Here is a 20,471-nt window from a genome sequence, read left to right as displayed (position 1 = left end):
GAAAAATACTCCCGAGTGGGAGTAAGCAAAGAGTTTTTAATAACCATGTGTCTACATCCACTCTTTTATTTTGTTTGGGAGTGCTCGCAGGTACTCCTTGATGAAGAAAAAGAGTGTGAGTCAAAATTCTAGAATGTGTTCACTCAAAAAATCCAAATAAATTTGGTTGTTTGGTTATTTGTGTGTGTGTGTAGTAGCAAACATTTTTTGATGTTGATCTTTTGTGTGCTGTGGGGAGATCGATTATTTTGTTTACTGAAAATGTGAAATACAAATAAAAATCGTATACCATATAAGATTTTTATATGTTTTTTATTTCAATTTATAAAATGAATTCAACCGTGTGATTTAATTAATTCAATATTTTTTTAAAAGCATAAACACCTCCAAACAAATTTTTAAAATGGTATTCATTAAAAAATGTGGAAAAGTATTCTCCAAAAATATTAAAAGAATGCATAAGTGGTTCATTATTTAATTTTAGTATCAAAATATTGTCGAGGGTTTCAATTTGGAGGCTGGTTCGTCTTGCTGTCACTATTTCAGACTTACATAAAGTGAACGCTTGTTGATGCATGCTTTCCCAGCAGTATAGCAAACCAAACATCACAAAACAAACAAACAAACAATGAACACAAACAACATCGAGTAAAACAACGGTATCACAACAAAAACATAAATAAAAATAAAAGAGTACTCGGCAAGAGTGTAATCTGCACGATTTTGCACTCCCACTCGAAAACGAGCAAGCACTTGCGCTCTTATTTGAGTGGCAGAGAAAAATATCATTTACTTTTTCTATTGAAGTGAACAGCGCGCTCTTCATAACCAAATTTGTATTTCAAGTATGTATGTAATTTTTTGTGCGAGAGAATAGTCACCATGAGAAAAACTATATGGTGCACTCCTTATACTAAGGTGACCATACGTCCTCTTTTTTAGAGGACAATCATCTTTTTTAACTGGCAGTCATCTATAAAAGTATGTCCTCTATCTGTCATCTATTTCTATAATCTGTTATCTTCGTCATATATATTTTTAAAACTTTGATCAATATTTATTTTTGTAAACTAAAACAAATTAATAAATTTTATGAAATTGCTGTGAAATATTTAGAAAAGGTATTTTCTTTATATTCAGGATTTTTAGACATATTTTCCAATCGAATTAACTGTTGTTGTTAACAAATTTCCATAAAAAATATTAATTATTAAATGTTGGTATTTTTAGGGTTCATGGCCACGTATTGCAACCGAATTAGCTGCAATTTGATATTTTGGGTTATATAGTCTTCTCATGCTGTCAACAAAAACTCAAAATATCTTTCGGAAAAAATAATGATAGTAATGTGCACATATATTTTGGATCGAATAAAAATATTTTTGTTTATTTATTCTTCAAACTAAAAATTTGACAGTCAATGAAGACTTCGAATATGCCTCCCTGTTAACCTAATGAATAAACCTTGGTTCTAGGTGTACCAAATATACAAAATCCCAGCTTTTCATTTTGAAAAATATCCTTGAAAAACATAGTCGACGTTTGCTATGTTCTATATATAAAGATCCCAAGACTATTCGCTTAGGACAAAAAAAAAATATGATCGTAATTAACGACTTTTAACTCAGTTTACATATTTTTTTATTAAAAATATACTTTTTTCTTTTTATCATATATTTTCATTTTTAAAATATCGTTGCCTTACTTATACACATATGAAATAAGATGGTGAGCGCAATATCGTCACATCCATTCATTTATTTTCCTAAATTAAATAACATACATTAGTATCCCCAATAATTCATTATCCAATTTGCAAGTATAATAATATCTTTACAATGAAATAAAAAGGTGGTGGCAGCTGCCACCCCCATAAGCTACCAACAGAAAGTTGCTTTTGAAATACATATGATATGTATTCAAATTGATTTATGTTCAGCTACGTAATGCATACGAATTTGAATTTGAATTACGAAATGTAAGATATTTTTTGAAGAAATCCAAAGTACTCGCCTCTCAGTTTTTAGAACTATTGCCATTTACAAAGACACATGATAACAATAATCTCTGTTATTATATTATTCAAATCAAATCCGAAATATTCCCAAACCAAAAATACCTTCTCATAGGAGCCAGTAGTCGACACATTTGGGATAGTCGGATAGGATATTTTGTTAACAATGTTATTTGTTAATATTCCTCCAAATACAAGATTCTCGCGTATGTGGGTAGTAAGGACGTTCAATAAACGGTCATAACACAGAGTCAATTCCCAAAGATTCATAGCCAATCATACAGAAAAGACTTCAGTGTCGTGTAGAAGAATAAAAAATTCTCATTTTTTTGCAATTTAACTGATTAAATATAACAAACAAAAACATGTTTTGCCAATGGTCCAATTTATTCCCGGATGTTACATTTAATATAAATCCAACTCTGTATAGCATACATTCAACGTTAGTGAAAATGTATTCCAATATACCAAAACTTGAATATATATGCAAAATAGTAGTATATTTAAAAAATAATTGATTTAAAATTTCTTCAAATGTATTCTTTTACAAGTACATTCTGTCTCTTTTTCATAAAAATCTCGAAAGGTTTTGGTAGGGAAGCCATAAAAGTCAAAGGACGTCTGCCATCCTGGGATTCTGCAGAGTAATGAAATATGTATACCGACTTATATCCTGCTTTACTTCTTAGGACATAATTATTTATTATAATAAAATAGTTGGTAGGAACTCTCTTAAATGTTTTCCATGTACACCTTTTATGCTATGAATGTCTGAAGTGGCATATGTAAAATGTGATATCGATTGGGCATACGTGACGACTTTGACGCATAATTTAGATGAAATGGGAGTTATATCTAAACCTGAAACAAGTATCACTCATTGCCTCAGGTTTCATCCTTGTATCGAGCAGACTAAAATATTTAACTCCACATCACAGTTGATTACTTTAGATTTGAAGACAATAACAACATTTTTTAAATACGCGTAGTAAATTTCTACATCAATCACTCTTTAACCGGTATACAAATAATAAAAGATCAATGTTAATGTGGCCGTTTCATTCGAATTTTATTATCGATCGGCAAACTTCGTGCGTGCTTCGATTCAATCAGTTCGTTAATTCTAAACACATTGCATTTCGTTGTTGTATTGCAAAGTCAATACAACTGTTTTCTTTGAACACATTTCGATAATTATCGGAAGGAATAGTTCATTAAAATTCTTAAAGTGTTTTTGCACTTTTATTTTTGTTCATGTCAAACCATCAATTGAAATGTAGCACTGTCTAATGTTTAAATGTCAACCGACCGTTTTGATTATTCCTGTTCGACAGTTACTTTGTATACGTCTCCAGTTCTTTTTAATCCACACGCTTCGACTTCTGGTTGAAAACTGAAAACCAACCTGTTGAGTCTCTTCGTGTTTATAGCAATACAACGAGCATCGTAATATGGTTTGTGGACATTTTCACAAAGTAGGGATATTTGCAACCCCAAAAAGTGACCGAGTCACCAACACATCCTCGTTGTGTATGTGTGTACGTATGGGGTGTTCACACTGGAAGATTCCAATGTAATACGTGACTACTGTTAAAATGTTGTTCATATCAACTCCATTCACTTTACCAAAGTGTAGATTCCTCAAATGCATTGTTCCCGTAATTTCTTAACCCAGATATAGCATGTGTAGTACAGCTGTTAAGATAACAATTCTGTGCCATTGGTTTGTTGAGCGAGTTGAGGCTTTGCAGACCATACCACTTTATTGACCGTATGTTCTCCAGAGCTGTGCCAACAAAATAGCATTTGTTAAGTAATACATTTTTTATATCTTCTGAATTAAATTGTAGTTTTGTCGTATAACAGGTTTATACTTTAATTTTTTTATATCAAAAATATAATCAAAGGCAAATGTTATTTGGAGAGTTGTTTTTAAATCTTTGGCAAGTCAAAAATACGTTACAGTTTTATTATCTTCTTCAGTGGCGCGATTCTTCAACTGTTATACGACAAAACTACCGACAACAACCTATAACATTTCATGTGCTTATAAGAAAATATTCGGTTATTTTACGACTAAAATAAAGTAGTCGCTAAGTCCTACCGACACATATAAAAATTGGCAATAATACACGATATTTTACTTTTTCGTAAAGGAAAATTTGTTACCGAAGAAAAAAATAATTCTTGCAGATTCTGGAACAGAACAAATGTTTACTTCATTTTTACTTTATCGACAAAAAACATATTTCTGATTTGGAACTGGGATTTGGATTTATTATTTATTTGCAAAGAATCTTCCCAGCTCTCATATTTAAGCCAAATTGTTGAAATTGTTGGTGATACGTCCACGAACTGCAAGTAGTTACTACTTTTTACTACTATATTAAATTTTCCTTTATAATATCGAAGAAAATAGTAAAATCTAGTAGATTCTAGCAGTACGTGAACAGACCAATAATTTAATCCAGATAATCACCCCTATTCCGTAAGTCGTCGTCGTTGTCGACGACGTTTCTCTTTCGACATCACTTCGCATCGACATCGACATCACTTCGACACTGATTTGGTATTCTGTAACACTCATGCGACGATGTCGACTATTTATCGATAATATCAATAAAAACAAAAATTTTGTTGCATATTTTTGGGCAAAAATGTGTTTGTATCCTTCACCGCACTGTGGCACAGGGCATTATGTCAAATGTGTTTGCACTTTTTAGTATATAGTATGTACATAGAATTATTTTTCAGTCGATTTATGCATGTCCCTCCATTCATGTATTATTTTAAACAAGTATATTATGATCCGATTCCAATTAGGATGAAATTTTATTTCCACATAGACATTGGTAAATATCGGTTTAGATTTATATATAGATCCCATATATTTTTCTTTATTTACACTTTATTTTGCATTAAGTATTGAATAGATTCTAGAATGATATATCCTGTTCTTGTCCGGTCATGTTTTTTTTTAATTTCAAAAAAAAAATATTCAAACGCTTCACTCGTCAACAAAAACTATGACGAAGAAATCTAATGTTGTCACACATTGTTACGGAATACCAAAAATGTTTCAATAGTTATCGATAATTGTCGACAACGACATAGCGAATACCAATTTGCAAAAGACGACTCTCTTCGACGTCGTTTCGTGTCGACGACGACATACAGAATAGGGGTGAATATCTCGATTTGCAACCATGCTTTTGCACCAAAAAATTAACCAGTTTTCCTAAAAGTATGCATTAAAATACGTTACAGTTCAAACAAATCAATTTTAGACAAATCAATTTTAGATCTTTTTAATACTAGTCTAAACAACTAGGATTTTGTACCTCGATTTATAAATAGATTCAATCAGCTCATCAAATCTACTGTATTCGATTATTAGTGACATACATTGATTTCCCTAGGTATTGTTTGATTGACATGGCCTTATCGCTTTATGGTTATGTCATAACTAATTCTACCTATAGTCTAATCCCGTCTTAATACATATTCAGCCTTATTCTGGATGTCAATTCCACGTGAATTTACTCGCTCTTTTCCTTCGTCTTATTCTGAACAACATTTTTGTGTGAATTTTTTCGCATTCTCGCTTTCGCCTTATTCTGAATGAAGTTCGAAAGCGAAAAAATCCGCTTTGGGGAAAAATTAGGTATTCTGGATTACAGGGAGTAGGAAATTTTGTGCGAAATTTTTCGCTAATAAATTTAAGGGGAGTTGACTACAAAGACACAAGTAATTACTATTTTTATGAAAAATATTTACACAATACTTATTGTATGACGATTTAGAATATTATAAATGATAGTAAGCACACTTTTAACTGGAAAACAACCAATAAAATGCCATTGGAAATCCTATTGATAACGATGCCTGCTGATCCAAGTATTGCCAAGGAATATATGAAGGTAATACGGAATATTTAAGTCGAGTTTGATGCAGTTTGGAGGCGAAATACAGACATTTTGGGTGAGGGTCTGTCTCTCAAAAAAAAAAATTAAAAATTATGGAAAAACCAAATTTGCCTGATAAGCCGCTTAACAGTGAAAAACTTAAATAAAAATTATGAAAGAACAAAAAATATTTTTTTTAAATTATCGTAATCATAACATAACATGTCACTTTAAGAATCTGGGGAAATAAATATCGAAATTAAATAAAAAGGCACACAATTATGTAGTGAAATAATAAATTGAATTAATTAATTCAATCGCAGATTTCTTTCCATTATTCGTTGTGTTTTTGTCATCATAAAAATGTTCTTTTATTTATAATCTTGTTGTAGTTGTTGCACCAAATTGCATCAAAACAATGAACAGCTGTTTCACATGCCATATTGTAGGTTGCCATATTTTCAAACTTTAATTTATTTTCTTTTAAATACAAAGCATTTATACAGCGGATTCTTGATATTTCACATTTGTATTGCTATATAGTGTAAATAACAATAAAAAGTAACAATTTTTAATAACAAAAATCAATAAATAATATATTGAAAAATGTTACAAAATTAAATTACAATGGGGCAACACACATTGCAACTTAAATTACAATATGGCCACACACATTGCAACTTAATTTACGATATGGCAACACGAATCTTTTTTTCAACCACCATTTTCGAAAACTCGAATCTGCATCTCGCATTTTTTGCATCTCCCCATTCATTCAGAATAAGGCGAGAATGTGAAAGCGAAAATTTTTTACATGCGAGATATCTCCCTAGCAAATATCCAGAATAAGGCTGATTGTGTTATGTAGTCAGTCCATTCCGTATTTGATCCTATACTGGCATAATTATAGGTATAGAACATTTCGACGAAATGTAGTGGATATCGAATGTGGTCATACCAAATTGAAAAACTGATAAAACAACTCGATATCGACTTCAGATACACTTGGAATATTCGTTTCCTCTTTGGCCACGTCTTCATCGGTTTTGCGAGCTACAGAGAGAAAAATCAGAAAAAAATTACATAAAAAAATTACATTTTACAAAAGGCATCAAGTCCTTTATTACGTTTTAATTCATCCAGTTCTATGTTATTAGTCTACGAAAAACTATATCAGTAACATACATTGTGGTCGAATTTTGAAATTATTAAAAAGTCGTTACATTTTTATATATTGAGAAGATTTTTATGCAGAGACACCGCTAACGATTACACTGTACAACATCTTACGGTTGTTCGGTGCTAACACATTTAATCTGCAAAATCATTTGCAATTTCTTGGCAAACGTGTACCTTAGGGTACACGGTCTAGTTAACCTCGACGCGGCGGCTTCAACAACAACGATTTACAATTATATTTGATTGCATAAAGCCCCTGATTTTATTACTAATTACATTACATTCGATACACATCTGCTATTATTCATATTAATATATTACACTCTGCATTAATAATCTTCATATTATTCCAAAGAGTGTCAAAATATTGTGTAGTGCGACAGGAAACTTATACATAGAGAAATTAAATTGAGATCTTCACTAATATAATTGAGGCGATGCGTTTTAAAAACATGAAAGAAATTTAATTACAAATTTAGATTATTACAAAAATCGTGTTGAACGAAAAACTACGAAGAAGGGAGATAAATACTATTTAGATTATTTGTAGACCAAGCTACAAGGTGACTCATATCGCTCATTTCCTGCAAGACCAACTTAAATAACAAATTCACATTTTCTGCAAAATCATGTTTTTTTTTTTTTTTTGCAGCAGTTGAGCGGCATATACTGCTATAGATTCAATCGCCCAGCACATGTATGTCGTCTTCTGGATCATTTTCTCGTTGGCGCATTGCAACTGCAGTCTCCACCAGCAGGTACAAACATTTGAATTTGTCTATTATGTTATTAGAAACACCTGAAAATTGCAAAGATTTGTTCAAAATTAAAAAACTATTAAACGAGTCAACACACCTTTAAATATGTGGCTAATTCCATTATTCGAAATAAAATCGTTATGGTTTAATGTAAGGTTGTTGATTTGATTAGCGGCATTATTTGACGTCATTATCGTAGCTTCAGCACCAACACCAGATACTTCAGGACCAATAACCTCTCCACTCGGTAGAAGGACACTTGTTGATTGTTGTTGCAAAACCACACCACCTATTTTAAGGTAAAAAAATTGTCGTTGTCGTTGTAATAAATATAAAATATACTTTAGTATTAGGCATATTTGATAACCCAATAAGTTGTAACAATTTGTACAAATTGTTAATGAATCGTGTTCGATGATAACTTAAGTCCAAGGCCTACATGAGGTCAGACAGTAAGGACAGCTGAGTATTAAGTTTGCTGTGAAATCATATTTGGAAACGTATACACACATACAAGATTATATTAGACGTCAAAATAAAAATATTTATAATTTTGTCAACATTTGGACTATTTCACGATTTTAGAGAACATCTGCAATAAATTATCTTACAAAATTTTAAATTGTGTTGTGTTTTTTATTTAAAATACAAAAATGCGAAACAATTAGTTTTCGTCTCGACAAATTGACGTTAAACTTAATAGAAGCAGCTGTTTTCTCTATGAATTCTCTTACTGGTCAACCTTGCTTAAGTTAGTAAATCAGAGAGACATTTTGGGAGTTGTTTACTGAGTATCAAGGTTTATTCATAAGGTTAATTCGAAGTCTTCATTGACTGTCAAATTTATATATTGAAGAATAAATAAACAAAAACAGAACAAAATATATGTGCACATTACTTTCATTACGTTTTTCTGAAAGATATTTTGAGTTTTTATCCTGTTCTGGTTGGTATTTCGCGATTAAAATGTTGACAGCAAGAGAAGACTAAGACATTAACCTTATGAATAAACCTTGCTGAGTATTGAAAAATTATTACTGGTTAAATTTTACTAAGTAAATATTTTTTTTATGTTTATCTTTTGTTGTCAAATATAAATTGTCGAACAGCAATTTCGATTTTTAAATTTTTGAGATATTATATTAAAAATTCTAAATAATTTCGAGTTACAGAAAAACTCCATATTGTGACGCAAGCATTTTGCGAAAAAAATCTGTTTTCTTGCTGGATTTGATATATCCACTGAGTGAGCGAACTGTAATTTCAAACAAGGATCTCGCTTAATCTTATAAAAGAATTTACTAAGTAATGATTTCTGCAAAAGTAAGCAGACGAACCTATTGTAGCCAGTTTAAAATGCACATTTACCTGTGGGTGTCCTTTCGGCAGGACGGCCATGCGACAAATTAGAGTGTGATGATGACCAGTATGTGTTGTTCGCTGCCGCTGGACTGCTTGTTGTCACTTCTTCAGTACTAATAATAAAATGAAAGTACGTTCGATTATACAAGAATTGAAAATGCGAGAACGAGATTCGAAACTTACTTCATTACCGATTGCCAAGCGTCGGAATTTTCGAATTTTCCCTCTTCTCCACTTTGAGCTTCGCAGGTATCATATTCGTTTACACTGTCGTCCTCCGACCTATATGGAAACATGTCATTTTATAACTATATACATGCTATTCACATCAAATTATTTTAATTTTAAAGGAAAGCAGCTACCTCAATTCTTTTATAATACTTTTGTGAGAGAGTTCTTTATTTTCTAAATGAAAAATTTGATTTAGGGTCTGCGAATGTAAATTGTAGTCCACATGTACTGAATATTGACTACTCATTGTTGTACCATACGGAAGTTCTGTTTTAAAAGTAACGTCTGCAGACGATGACATTTCGGAAGGAATTGGACATTTATTTAAAAAAGTCAAAGGTACAGCACTCGAAGTAGACATTTCTTGCTTTTCATTGGTTGTTTGAAATCTTGCTAAAACCTTGGACTGAACTTGTGGACAAGTACTCCAAAGGTCTTGGGGATTGCTTTCATTTTCGCATCTTTTTAATAATAATTTCAGAGGCTCTCATTAATATAAAGGGTATTCATATAGTTAACCATTATTTTTCTGTCACAAATACATACCTATAAATAACACTATCGTCGTATTCTATATCTGGTTCTACTTTCACCATTTGCCCTCCTGGTGTTTGTACAAAATGGCCCAATGCTGTTAACACGTTAGCTACTCCATCATGAACTTCCTCGCCTTCCACCTCCTCAGTAGCTCCAACAATCTGTGCATGGTTTCCGTTTTAGACACTTTATTACAAAGGATATTTAAAATTAAACAAACTCACCACTTCTGATGCCGGACTGCCGGTAATAGGATTTGGCGCATTTCCTGATATGTTAAGGCTTCCCGTCGAATTCATGGATGAGTTAAGTTTTTTACCTCTGCGCGAAATTGTAAAGTGCAATGGGTCATTTCCTTCACGTCTAATCATTTCGGGCAAAATGCGCCTCCGTGCATTTATAAACCAATTACATACCTAGGTAGTACAGTATTAATATTATTTTATAATTATATACATATGGAATATATTAACGCTGTTGTTCTTGACCTATGATTCCTACCCAATGCGCATAGGCAACAATAGTAGGATCACAGATCCCACTGTCGTAAAAATTCTTTATAATATAAATGATTTATTATCTAAATCGAATAATATAATTACTGCATATATAGGAAAATATAAATAACCTGATGGCATATTCCAAGAGATTAACATTTTGTTTATAAACAAATACGGTACCTGCAACACAGTTAAATTGGCTTCTTGTGATAGAGTGAATTTTTCAGCATCGCTCGGATACGCATTGTATCGGTGTTCGTATAGCCATCGTTTAAGTATCTTAACGGAATGTTTCGGAAGATTTCCTCTTCTTTTGCGAAGCATACTTCCGTCTTGTGAGTCCATAAGAATGTCTTTGTATTCTTTAGTTTCATGTATATCGGACATATCATGTTCCGAAACGTCTTCCTCCACTATCGTTTCATGTTGGTCGTCTTCCTCCACCACTCCCAGAACTGTAACGGCACCGTCGTGGCCCATATTTCCATGTCCATCATCTTCAACACTAGAGGTCGACTGATATCGTTCTCTTGCTAAACAAATAAAAAAGTTTGTCAGCAGCACTCAAAACTCCACAAAATGCTTTACCAAGTTTGTATTGTTATTCATGGCAAATGACATTTCTCCAACTAGACATGTAGAGAACGACGTTTGTATTTTTGGTGGTATGTCGTATACATACGTCAAATTACGTAATCTGACATATAGCTTGTTGGAAAATATTATGGCAGCCAAATGACGGACGTTACCGTCCGTCAATCAATACACAACTTGGAGAAGCCAAAAACATAACAAGCAGACACAACATACCTTCGTGCGAAATAATTTGTGCTTGGATTTGGGCCTCCTGAGCCATATCTTGTATGTCCTTGCGTATCTGACGATCTAAGGCCGAATTCACCTCCTCTTGGTGATGTAAATCTGGCGACAGCATTATTCCGTCAATCAAAAAGCTGCGTGCCAGTACAAGTCAATATCGGTGAAACAAATCAGAAACTAGTCGCGCCTCCTCCGATACCACGCCACGTCCTAGCTAGCAGTGTTTTATTGTAAGACTATGAAAGAATCGTCAATCTACAACAGAAAATCCGAAATGTATTTTCAACGCCTACTGAGCACGCTTGCTTTGATGTATATAGAAATCAAACATATCCCAAAGTTCCCAGTGTTTACGGTTAACAAATCATGGAAGAATCGGTGTTAAATTAAATTTATTCGCTCATTTGTTTATATTTTATTTATTTGTGCTATATACATGTATATATATATATATATATTTAGTTTGCGCCAAGACTTTGACAGACAACTATATGTCAATTTATTTATTTTGACTTAACTCGTAATAAAAGAAAATGGCTGACGTTTGCCTGGGATTTGCTTCTTTCTCTTTCTCAAAACAAAATTAGCAGGGACCTACAGATCGATTTAAGTTGTCAACTGAAAAACGTGTGACGAAGCATTCAGATCGATATCAATTGTGAAGAATAAATGCATGGCCCAAGATCTATTAATATGGTCACCAAGATAACAATCGAAATCGGAAAACAGCTGTTTTTTCTCAAGTCTAATGTCAAAAATTTCGACTTTGTTTACGTTTTCATAATGGAAGTCAATTCACAATAATGCATTTTGACAGCAAACTTGAGAGGTATCAATAATCAGCTGGTCTCCCTTGGTGACCTTATTTATAGGCCATGGCATGGCCCAAGATCTATTAATAAGGTCACCAAGATAGCAATCGAAATCGGAAAACAGCTGTTTTTCTCAAGTCTAATGTCAAAACCTTATTTATAGGCCATGTCATGGTCCCCAAGGGAGACCAGCTGATTATCGATACCTCTCAAGTTTGCTGTACGGGAACAGACCAAATATGTTCATTTACAATTTTGTTTTTTAATTTTTTTGGTTCAACATAACAACAACATTTTTGACATTTATTTGCACTAACAGCTGGGCCGATGCGGCTATCTTATTATATATACCTTTATGCAGGCTTTGGCAATTTTTGTTTACTTGTTTCGAACAACAGGGCTGACTTTTTACACTAGAAATTCAAAGAAATTATTTTATCATTGATAGAAAACCGTGGTACAAATATACAATTATACAAGGTAGGGTAGCTTTTGTCAGAAGAGAGAAAATACGCCTCTACCTTATGAGTAATAATGTCAGAATAAATAAAAACAAATGCAACAAGTCGTTCTATACATTTGACATATATTTAAAATTTTACAAAAACAAAAAAAAACGAGAAAAATGAATGGAATGTCAGGTTTTCTTTTCAAAATCGAGTTGAGGATATCATTTACATATTAATTCATTCACAAAACATACATTTCTTCTTACAAATGTAAAATTCATCTTCAAACAAATCGATTTTCGAATATATTTTGTTATATTTTCAAATTATTACACACACAGTCACACTTCACAAGAAATAATTCAAAGAAATTATTTTATCATTGATAGAAAACCGTGGTACAAATATACAATTATACAAGGTAGGGTAGCTTTTGTCAGAAGAGAGAAAATACGCCTCTACCTTATGAGTAATAATGTCAGAATAAATAAAAACAAATGCAACAAGTCGTTCTATACATTTGACATATATTTAAAATTTTACAAAAACAAAAAAAAAACGAGAAAAATGAATGGAATGTCAGGTTTTCTTTTCAAAATCGAGTTGAGGATATCATTTACATATTAATTCATTCACAAAACATACATTTCTTCTTACAAATGTAAAATTCATCTTCAAACAAATCGATTTTCGAATATATTTTGTTATATTTTCAAATTATTACACACACAGTCACACATTTTGTATATGACTTTGGCATAACAAGCCACAGTATGAAAAACTTGTAATTTATAAGATGGTGTACACATTATATTTGAAATAAAAATACGATAATACAATTTCAGAACTAAATCCAATCGATCTCAACTGTCAATTCCATAGTGTACACGTCAAATACAATCCACTGTATTTGGGAACATGATTAAGGTGACGTATACGCTATGGAATTGACATTTGAGATCGAGTATATCTAGTAGTCTAAACGTGCTCTAAGTTGTATTTGGGTAAAACTCCTTGTACATTAGAACTTTTTACCGGGTTAACATACTTTATGAGGATTTATTTGACATATATGCAAAGGAAATGGCAATTGAAACCCACTGGGTTAACGAAATCCGGTTAAATGTAAACGTACTGTAACATTCATTGAAATACATCTATTTATTTTTCAGCGAATAAAATCGTACGCATACGCTTAAATTTAGGTACGCCCATGATCCAAATATAAAGTCATCCAGAAGGCGAATTCCTACCAAAATACAACCCTACATCTACATTTATTGTCAAACGTTATTGTTTTATATATTCGTTCAACGCGAACGACAAAATTAGTACACGCACTGATTTGTTGTTAACCAATTATTTATTTTTCACACTATTTGATATAATTTTCTTGCATTTTTACACATTTGTTTTTGAAATTGAAAAATTATTTTACATATTTTTGATAGCCAACCACGTTTTTAATTAGAAATTAAATATTTTGACAATAAAATGTAGATAGCAGCTGGCCTTACTGGATGACCTATTATATAGACCATGGGTACGAGCATCAGAACTACTTATTCAGAATTAAATATATTTTAACTTTTTTTGTGCATTTGAAAAGTTAGGCTGTGTTTCTGTCACCTAAAACTTATATTGTATATTCACCTTTAAATTATATTTGGAAAACAAATGATATTCTAATCGGAAATAGAACTTTCGATTAAAAAAAGTCGACTACGATTTTTGACATTCCAATACCATTGGGCATTAATCGAAAGTTGACTTAGGTATCCCTAATACCAAGTTCCAAATATAAACTTGTTGTGAGAATATTTTTTGTTCGTTTGGTTCATTTCCTAATTATATTGCGTATATATGAATAAAAAGAAACAATATCCAAATTTTATTTCAATTTTCGATAGAACATTTTTGGAATTTTCGTAGAAGGATTTATTGCATTTGGAAATGTTGTTCCAGCTATCGTTTTGACGTAATTAAATCGGAGAGTATACACAATTTTTCATTTACGATAGTTCGACCTGTTTTTTCTTGTATAAATACACACAAGAATGTCGTTGAGTAAGTCCAGCGCGAGTGACGACGCAAACAAATGCAGCGTTAAGACGGATGACTCGACGTCAGCTGCGTCGAAATCTTCAATTAATCTGGTCGTTCGTAATTATCAAAACTCGGATGAGAACTTGCGGGCTCTCTTCGACAGCGTCTTGAATCCGAGCGAATCGAATCGACCTTTACAAGTGCCTTTCCGCATGCGCAAGTTGCCGAATTCATTCTTTACTCCGCCCGCTGCCAGCCCGAAGTCCCCAACAGTGTCACACTCGCGAGCCAATAGTGTTGACTCCGCCTATGATTGTGGTTCCCAACCCAATATTAACCAGACTTCGGTGGCATCTTCTCTATCAGACTTACAGACAAATTCAGCAACGGCTGTACAAGTGCAACAACAGTCCACATCGACAATTAATACGCAATCAGCTGCTTCCACTTCGGCTGCACCTCAAGGTGAACCACGTCTACAAATTTGCCATTCACGTGCCCACAGTAGCCCAGCATCTCTGCAACAAACGTACAACATACATGGCGGTGGTAATGTGGCTGATGAAACACCATTTTTGCAGCAGCAGGGTGACGTTGCTCGAGCAGGAAACAATGCAACAAACGCTCCTGGTTTTCCCAGCAATTTGCTGGGTTACAACGCGGCAACTGCTGCTGTGGCCGCTGCAGCAGGTCTAAACGCCAACAGCATATTAGGATTATCTGGCGCCGGAGCCACGGGTCCTCTGCAGTCCTATCACATGAAGCAGCGTTCGTACGACGTTATTAGTCCAATTCAATTGCAGAATGAATTGGGTCCTCTGCCACCTGGATGGGAACAGGCGAAGACTCATGATGGTCAGATTTATTACTTGAAGTGAGTACATGTTTAGTTTTATCCCTTCATAGCTACCTTTGCGCTAAGTGTTATTGCTAACTATGTTTATATATCTTTTGAAACTATAATCTTTCTACATGCTGCTAATAACAATTAACCCATGCAGAAGTACGACAATTCCCCAGTAAGGTAATTAATTGTCTTACATATGTACAGCGTTACAATCACGTATTGAATTATTCTCAAGTATTAATATTTCCAACTATGTTCCTCACCCCAAACTATGACATTCAACAGGTTGCAGGAGAACAAGCCTAATGGTTGGTAAATGCTTTTGTAAAGTAGTGATAGTAGTCTCACTATTGTATTGTTTGAAATCCAATAAGATTTTCGCATATGAAGTCTAATTTGAAAGTGAACAATCGATTTGATGAGAAACAACAAGGGGTGGGTGATATTCTGCTGATTTGTTTAATTTTTTCTTAGTTAAATTTGTATTCATTTTTATTTATTCACAATTATTTCAAAATCCTTAACTAATGCTTAGTTAACTTATTGACAAATGTGTCATGTACACGATTAGTGATCATTCATTTGACATATTTTCAAGGTAATTGACAATTTAGATCTACTGGCTTAAATTCAGTACAATGTAAATGTACTACATATGTTGTTATTGAAATATTTTTTGAACGAAATTAATAATCCTAGTTCAAATCGAACATGTACTTTTCTAATCCCATTTGAATTTTTGACTCTGCTGCTCAAGTGAGCGGTAATCACGCCAGCACACGGTGGAATCAAATGCAGATCAAGCTAGAAAATAAAAGAATGAACTTAAAAAAAGCTTTGAAACAATAATATTGTGTTAATCTATAGTGTTGACCTTTTTTATTTATTATATATATTGTCTTGTCATTTTTCTAACGACTTTTGCAATTCCTGTAGTTTTTTTACATTCCATTCTAAAGAAATGTCATTTTTTATTAACTTTTGATATAACTGATCAAAAAATATGCATCTGCATTTGGTTACATAATTACGTATAAGAAAATATAATTTGAAAACTCCGAATATTACAAGAGCGAAGTGTCTCCAAATGCGGGACCCCATATTCTCAGATTCAACAACTCTAGAATGTCTCATTAAAATTTCAAATGAAGATCTGAACTCCTATTGGAGTTATAGCTGATTTATGGTGTCAGCATCAAACTAAGGTAAGTGTGATTCTTAAGAAATAAATGCGTTTTTCCTTGTAACAGCGTTGTTCACTAGAAAGGTGGTGGTTTTTAATTCCTTCAGTGAATATACATTTATTTTAAACTTATTTCTCTGACAAAATATATGAAATTAAAACGGAATCCTTAGAAAAGGAAATCCGTCGAAAACCCCAATTACCGATATACCGAAAATTGGGCGAGACTCTCATATGGGGGATATGTCAAGACATAAACCTATAATGATCATTTTCTGCGCAGAACTGTGCTTGGCGAAACACCGAAATGGCAAATTAGAACGTTTTCGGTTGAAAAATATGACTATTAACCTTAAAACACCCAAAATTGTGCAAGACTATAACAGACTATAACCCAAAATTGTGGGTGCTATAACAAAACGTGGACCGATATACCCAATTTGCACAACCAAACAACCTAGGAGTAATATCAATGTCAGTTTAAAATTTCAAAGCTTTATCTTTAATATTGCGATCTCTATCGTGAAATCGCACACACAAGGAATAACAATTTTTATTTTTTCAATTTCAATATAGTCATTTAAGGACATATAACAGTATAAAGCATGAATAACAATTTAATTTGTATAATTTAATCATATATTCATTAAGTGAAATTGTCATTCTATACCTATTCTTATAAAAATAATGGATAATCATATAATAAAACATCGACTTTTTTCTACGCGCTAGATCTGTATCTTATCCCACTGTGCAGCAGTCGAAAATAATGCAGAATAAATAATGTTAAGATAAATATTTCAGATCTACATTTAGTACATCTAATACTTATTAGTGTGCATAGATATCAGGTTTTCTGAGCAAGAAACAGTTAAATATTGGAAATAAAATATTTGGAAGTATAACTCTAAAATATTTTCTTTTATTTTAAAAATACTTCACAATATGTAACTACACAATGACATGACAAGAAGTTCACACAAAATTAGAATATAACCGTCCAAGGCCTATATAAGGTCTGCCAGTAAGCACAGGTGAGTATGAAGTTTTTTGTCGAATCATATTTTGAAACCTATACATAGATACAAAATTATGTTAGACCTCAAAACCAAAATATTAATATTTTGTCAATATTCAATTCAATTTTATTTTATATCGTCTTTTAACAGAACATTTGGAGTATTTCAAGAGGTTAAAGAAGATTTTCAAGTAAATTATCCTATAAGTTATAGATTGGGTTGTGTTTTGGCTGTGATTTTCATTTAAAGGCGAAACAATTAATTTCCGCCTCGACAAAAAAAAAGATTGACGTTGAACTTTATTCTATGAATTCGCTTACTGGCCGACCTTATATAGGTCTTGTAACCGTCGACTTGAGGAGTCATATGCAAATTAAAATATTACCATCGTAGGCATAGGAAAATAAAAAAAATATTTTTTACAAATTTATCACTTTAGTTCTTTAGTCTTATTAATTTGCTTTTGCTTCCAACGTAGTATATCTCTTAAATTATATATTACTGCTCAAATATCCTTCTCGCGACATTAAATATTTGCATGGATGGGGTAATTCTTATGTATTATTGAAAAAACTTATATTTTATTAATAGTTAACTAGTTTTGAATAAAATGTATATTTAGCATGATACTGGGAGGGTATAGAACAAAATACAACAATAACAAAATTTATGAATATTCACTAAGATAACGGTAGCAGTAGTTTTGCCATTTTTTTCAAAATGACGTTCTCGCCAAATGAGTTAAGAAAGTTACGACTATTGGTAGATGCCGACATAAGGTAAAGTCATACACAACGTCTAATGTTTTAATTTCCCTTTTTAGTTTTTGGGCATTCGTAATATTTTTCGATGTATAGATTTACTACTAAACAATGCATTCAATCGATTAAATTAAATCAATAAAGAATAACACGATAGATCGTCGAATCTATTAGTTATTTTGTATTTTGCTTTAATTCTCCAATTTATGGTAACTGCTTACTCAAATACATCACAACACTCGTAAAAGGGACACAAGTCAATACATTGTCTAGGCGAAAAATCACTTTCTCCTTCGAAGCGCTAAAAGTAAACTCACGTATTACTGCTAGTAATCATCTCAAAAAACTGTTTCGAAATATAATTTCGTGAGGCCGAATCGAACTGTAAAATTACATATACATTTATAATGGAATTTTGAAAACTTTTTTGTGGTAAGAATCACAGATTTATATCTTACCGCAATTTATTTACTGAATTGTGATTTTTGAATTAATTCAATATTTATTTTGGATGTGCTTTCATTTAGAATTCATTCCATAGCTAATTTAAATAACATTAAAATATATTATCAATTTTCAGTCATACTACAAAAACGACACAGTGGGAAGACCCAAGGACACAATTTAAACAACAACAGACTTTGAATGCCGCTTGTGAGTATCCAAAATAATTGTTTATATATAGACGGTACGTGCACTTTAACCCCAATTTTTGTTTCCTTCTCCAGCCAACACAAGGGCTATAAATAAGACCACCGCTGGAGAAAATATTTTGACTGCAAATAATCTGGGACCATTGCCCGAAGGATGGGAACAAGCATTAACGGAAACTGGGGAAGTTTACTTTATCAATCATATTGACCGTACAACATCATGGAATGATCCACGGCTAAGTGACCCGCGATTTCGTAAGTATATCTGATAGGCAGCAATTTGACGAGTGTAATAATGTATTGCCCTTAGCAATTTTAATTCAAAAAGAATTAAAACCCAAAACGGAGATGAGTTGGGTCAACGCAACAGAAATCGATAAAGATTCTGACGTATTTAAACAGAAAGCAGGACAGGTTTGTATCAAATAAACCAAATAATGGGTAATAAAATAAAAAATGCTTTTGTTTGCAGAAATCATTGAATAAACATAACATCAGTTTACATATGGATCCCTTCTTATCTGGCGACAACCACGCTCGACAGGAATCGAGTGACAGTGGCTTGAGCCTTTCATCAAATTCATTTGCCGTCAATAACGACTTTATAACTCATATGGATAATAGTATGGACTGTATAAGTGGTGAGTAAATGTGGAGCAAACGAAAAGGAATGACCTGACCATTCATCAAATCTTATTAAACTTCCTTTTAGAAAATGGCAGCATTATAGATAGTTTGGACACGACCTTACAGCTTAATGATAATATCATTATGATGAACGATGTGCTCAACTCACCATCGAATAAGCCCGATAACTTGGAATGGTATAAATTAAATTAATTTATTTGTTACGGCCGCGATCATAAACATATTTATACATATATGTATATATATTTAATATGTAGCGGAAAAGTGCGTATATTATTACAATTACAATTTCAATATTATTGTATGTTCATTAAAAATGCTAAAAGTGAAAGTATTTCCATTTTTCATAGATTTTATTAAAATTTTTTGCAAGCAAAAAATTCAAACAATCAAATTAAAATATCTTATATATTTTTTGCAATACTGCAATAACTTACATTTACACGACAGCTTAAATAAAGAAAATTGTATTTTCTATAAAACTAAATTTATACTCATACTTTAATTGTCGGATGGGTTTTTAGACATAGACTTTCTATATTGTAAGAGAGAAAACGGTTATTGTTCGTATATAAAATTATTCACTACTATAGTTTAATGATTTTCTTATATGCGATTGTTAAATCATCTGACGTCGAAGACAATTTATTATTCTAGTTATAATGTGTTAGAATATTTGAAATACTTTAGATATATTGGATATAAATTCATACGGAACAAACTACGATTTGCTTCTTAGTTTAGCCTT

The 20,471-nt window shown here is 32.3% G+C and overlaps 2 protein-coding genes across 2 annotated transcripts; one reads left to right on the top strand and one right to left on the bottom strand.

Annotated features, from left to right (window-relative positions):
• Window positions 1-7,778: 7,778 nt before the first annotated feature.
• On the bottom strand, window positions 7,779-11,421 carry LOC133337021 (uncharacterized). The gene is made up of 8 exons (XM_061545286.1): window positions 11,297-11,421; window positions 10,667-11,019; window positions 10,211-10,402; window positions 9,996-10,147; window positions 9,402-9,500; window positions 9,225-9,331; window positions 7,954-8,145; window positions 7,779-7,897 (listed from the first exon to the last, which is right to left on the bottom strand). Exons 1-8 carry the CDS (start codon window positions 11,418-11,420, stop codon window positions 7,779-7,781), a joined length of 1,338 nt encoding a protein of 445 aa, XP_061401270.1. The 5' UTR covers window position 11,421.
• Window positions 11,422-14,385: 2,964 nt separating this feature from the next.
• LOC133336992 (transcriptional coactivator yorkie-like) lies at window positions 14,386-19,991 on the top strand. Its single transcript, XM_061545255.1, has 6 exons — window positions 14,386-15,486; window positions 19,003-19,076; window positions 19,151-19,330; window positions 19,386-19,489; window positions 19,548-19,716; window positions 19,788-19,991. Exons 1-6 carry the CDS (start codon window positions 14,624-14,626, stop codon window positions 19,913-19,915), a joined length of 1,518 nt encoding a protein of 505 aa, XP_061401239.1. The 5' UTR covers window positions 14,386-14,623; the 3' UTR covers window positions 19,916-19,991.
• Window positions 19,992-20,471: the final 480 nt, after the last annotated feature.

This window comes from Musca vetustissima, unplaced genomic scaffold (assembly GCF_032173495.1).
Source record: "Musca vetustissima isolate MV318-11 ecotype Yass unplaced genomic scaffold, APGP_CSIRO_Mvet_v1 utg6013, whole genome shotgun sequence".
Lineage (NCBI taxonomy): Eukaryota > Metazoa > Arthropoda > Insecta > Diptera > Muscidae > Musca > Musca vetustissima.
The sequence above is the reverse complement of the archived record's forward strand: the minus strand, read 5'-3'. Positions and strand labels throughout refer to the sequence as shown.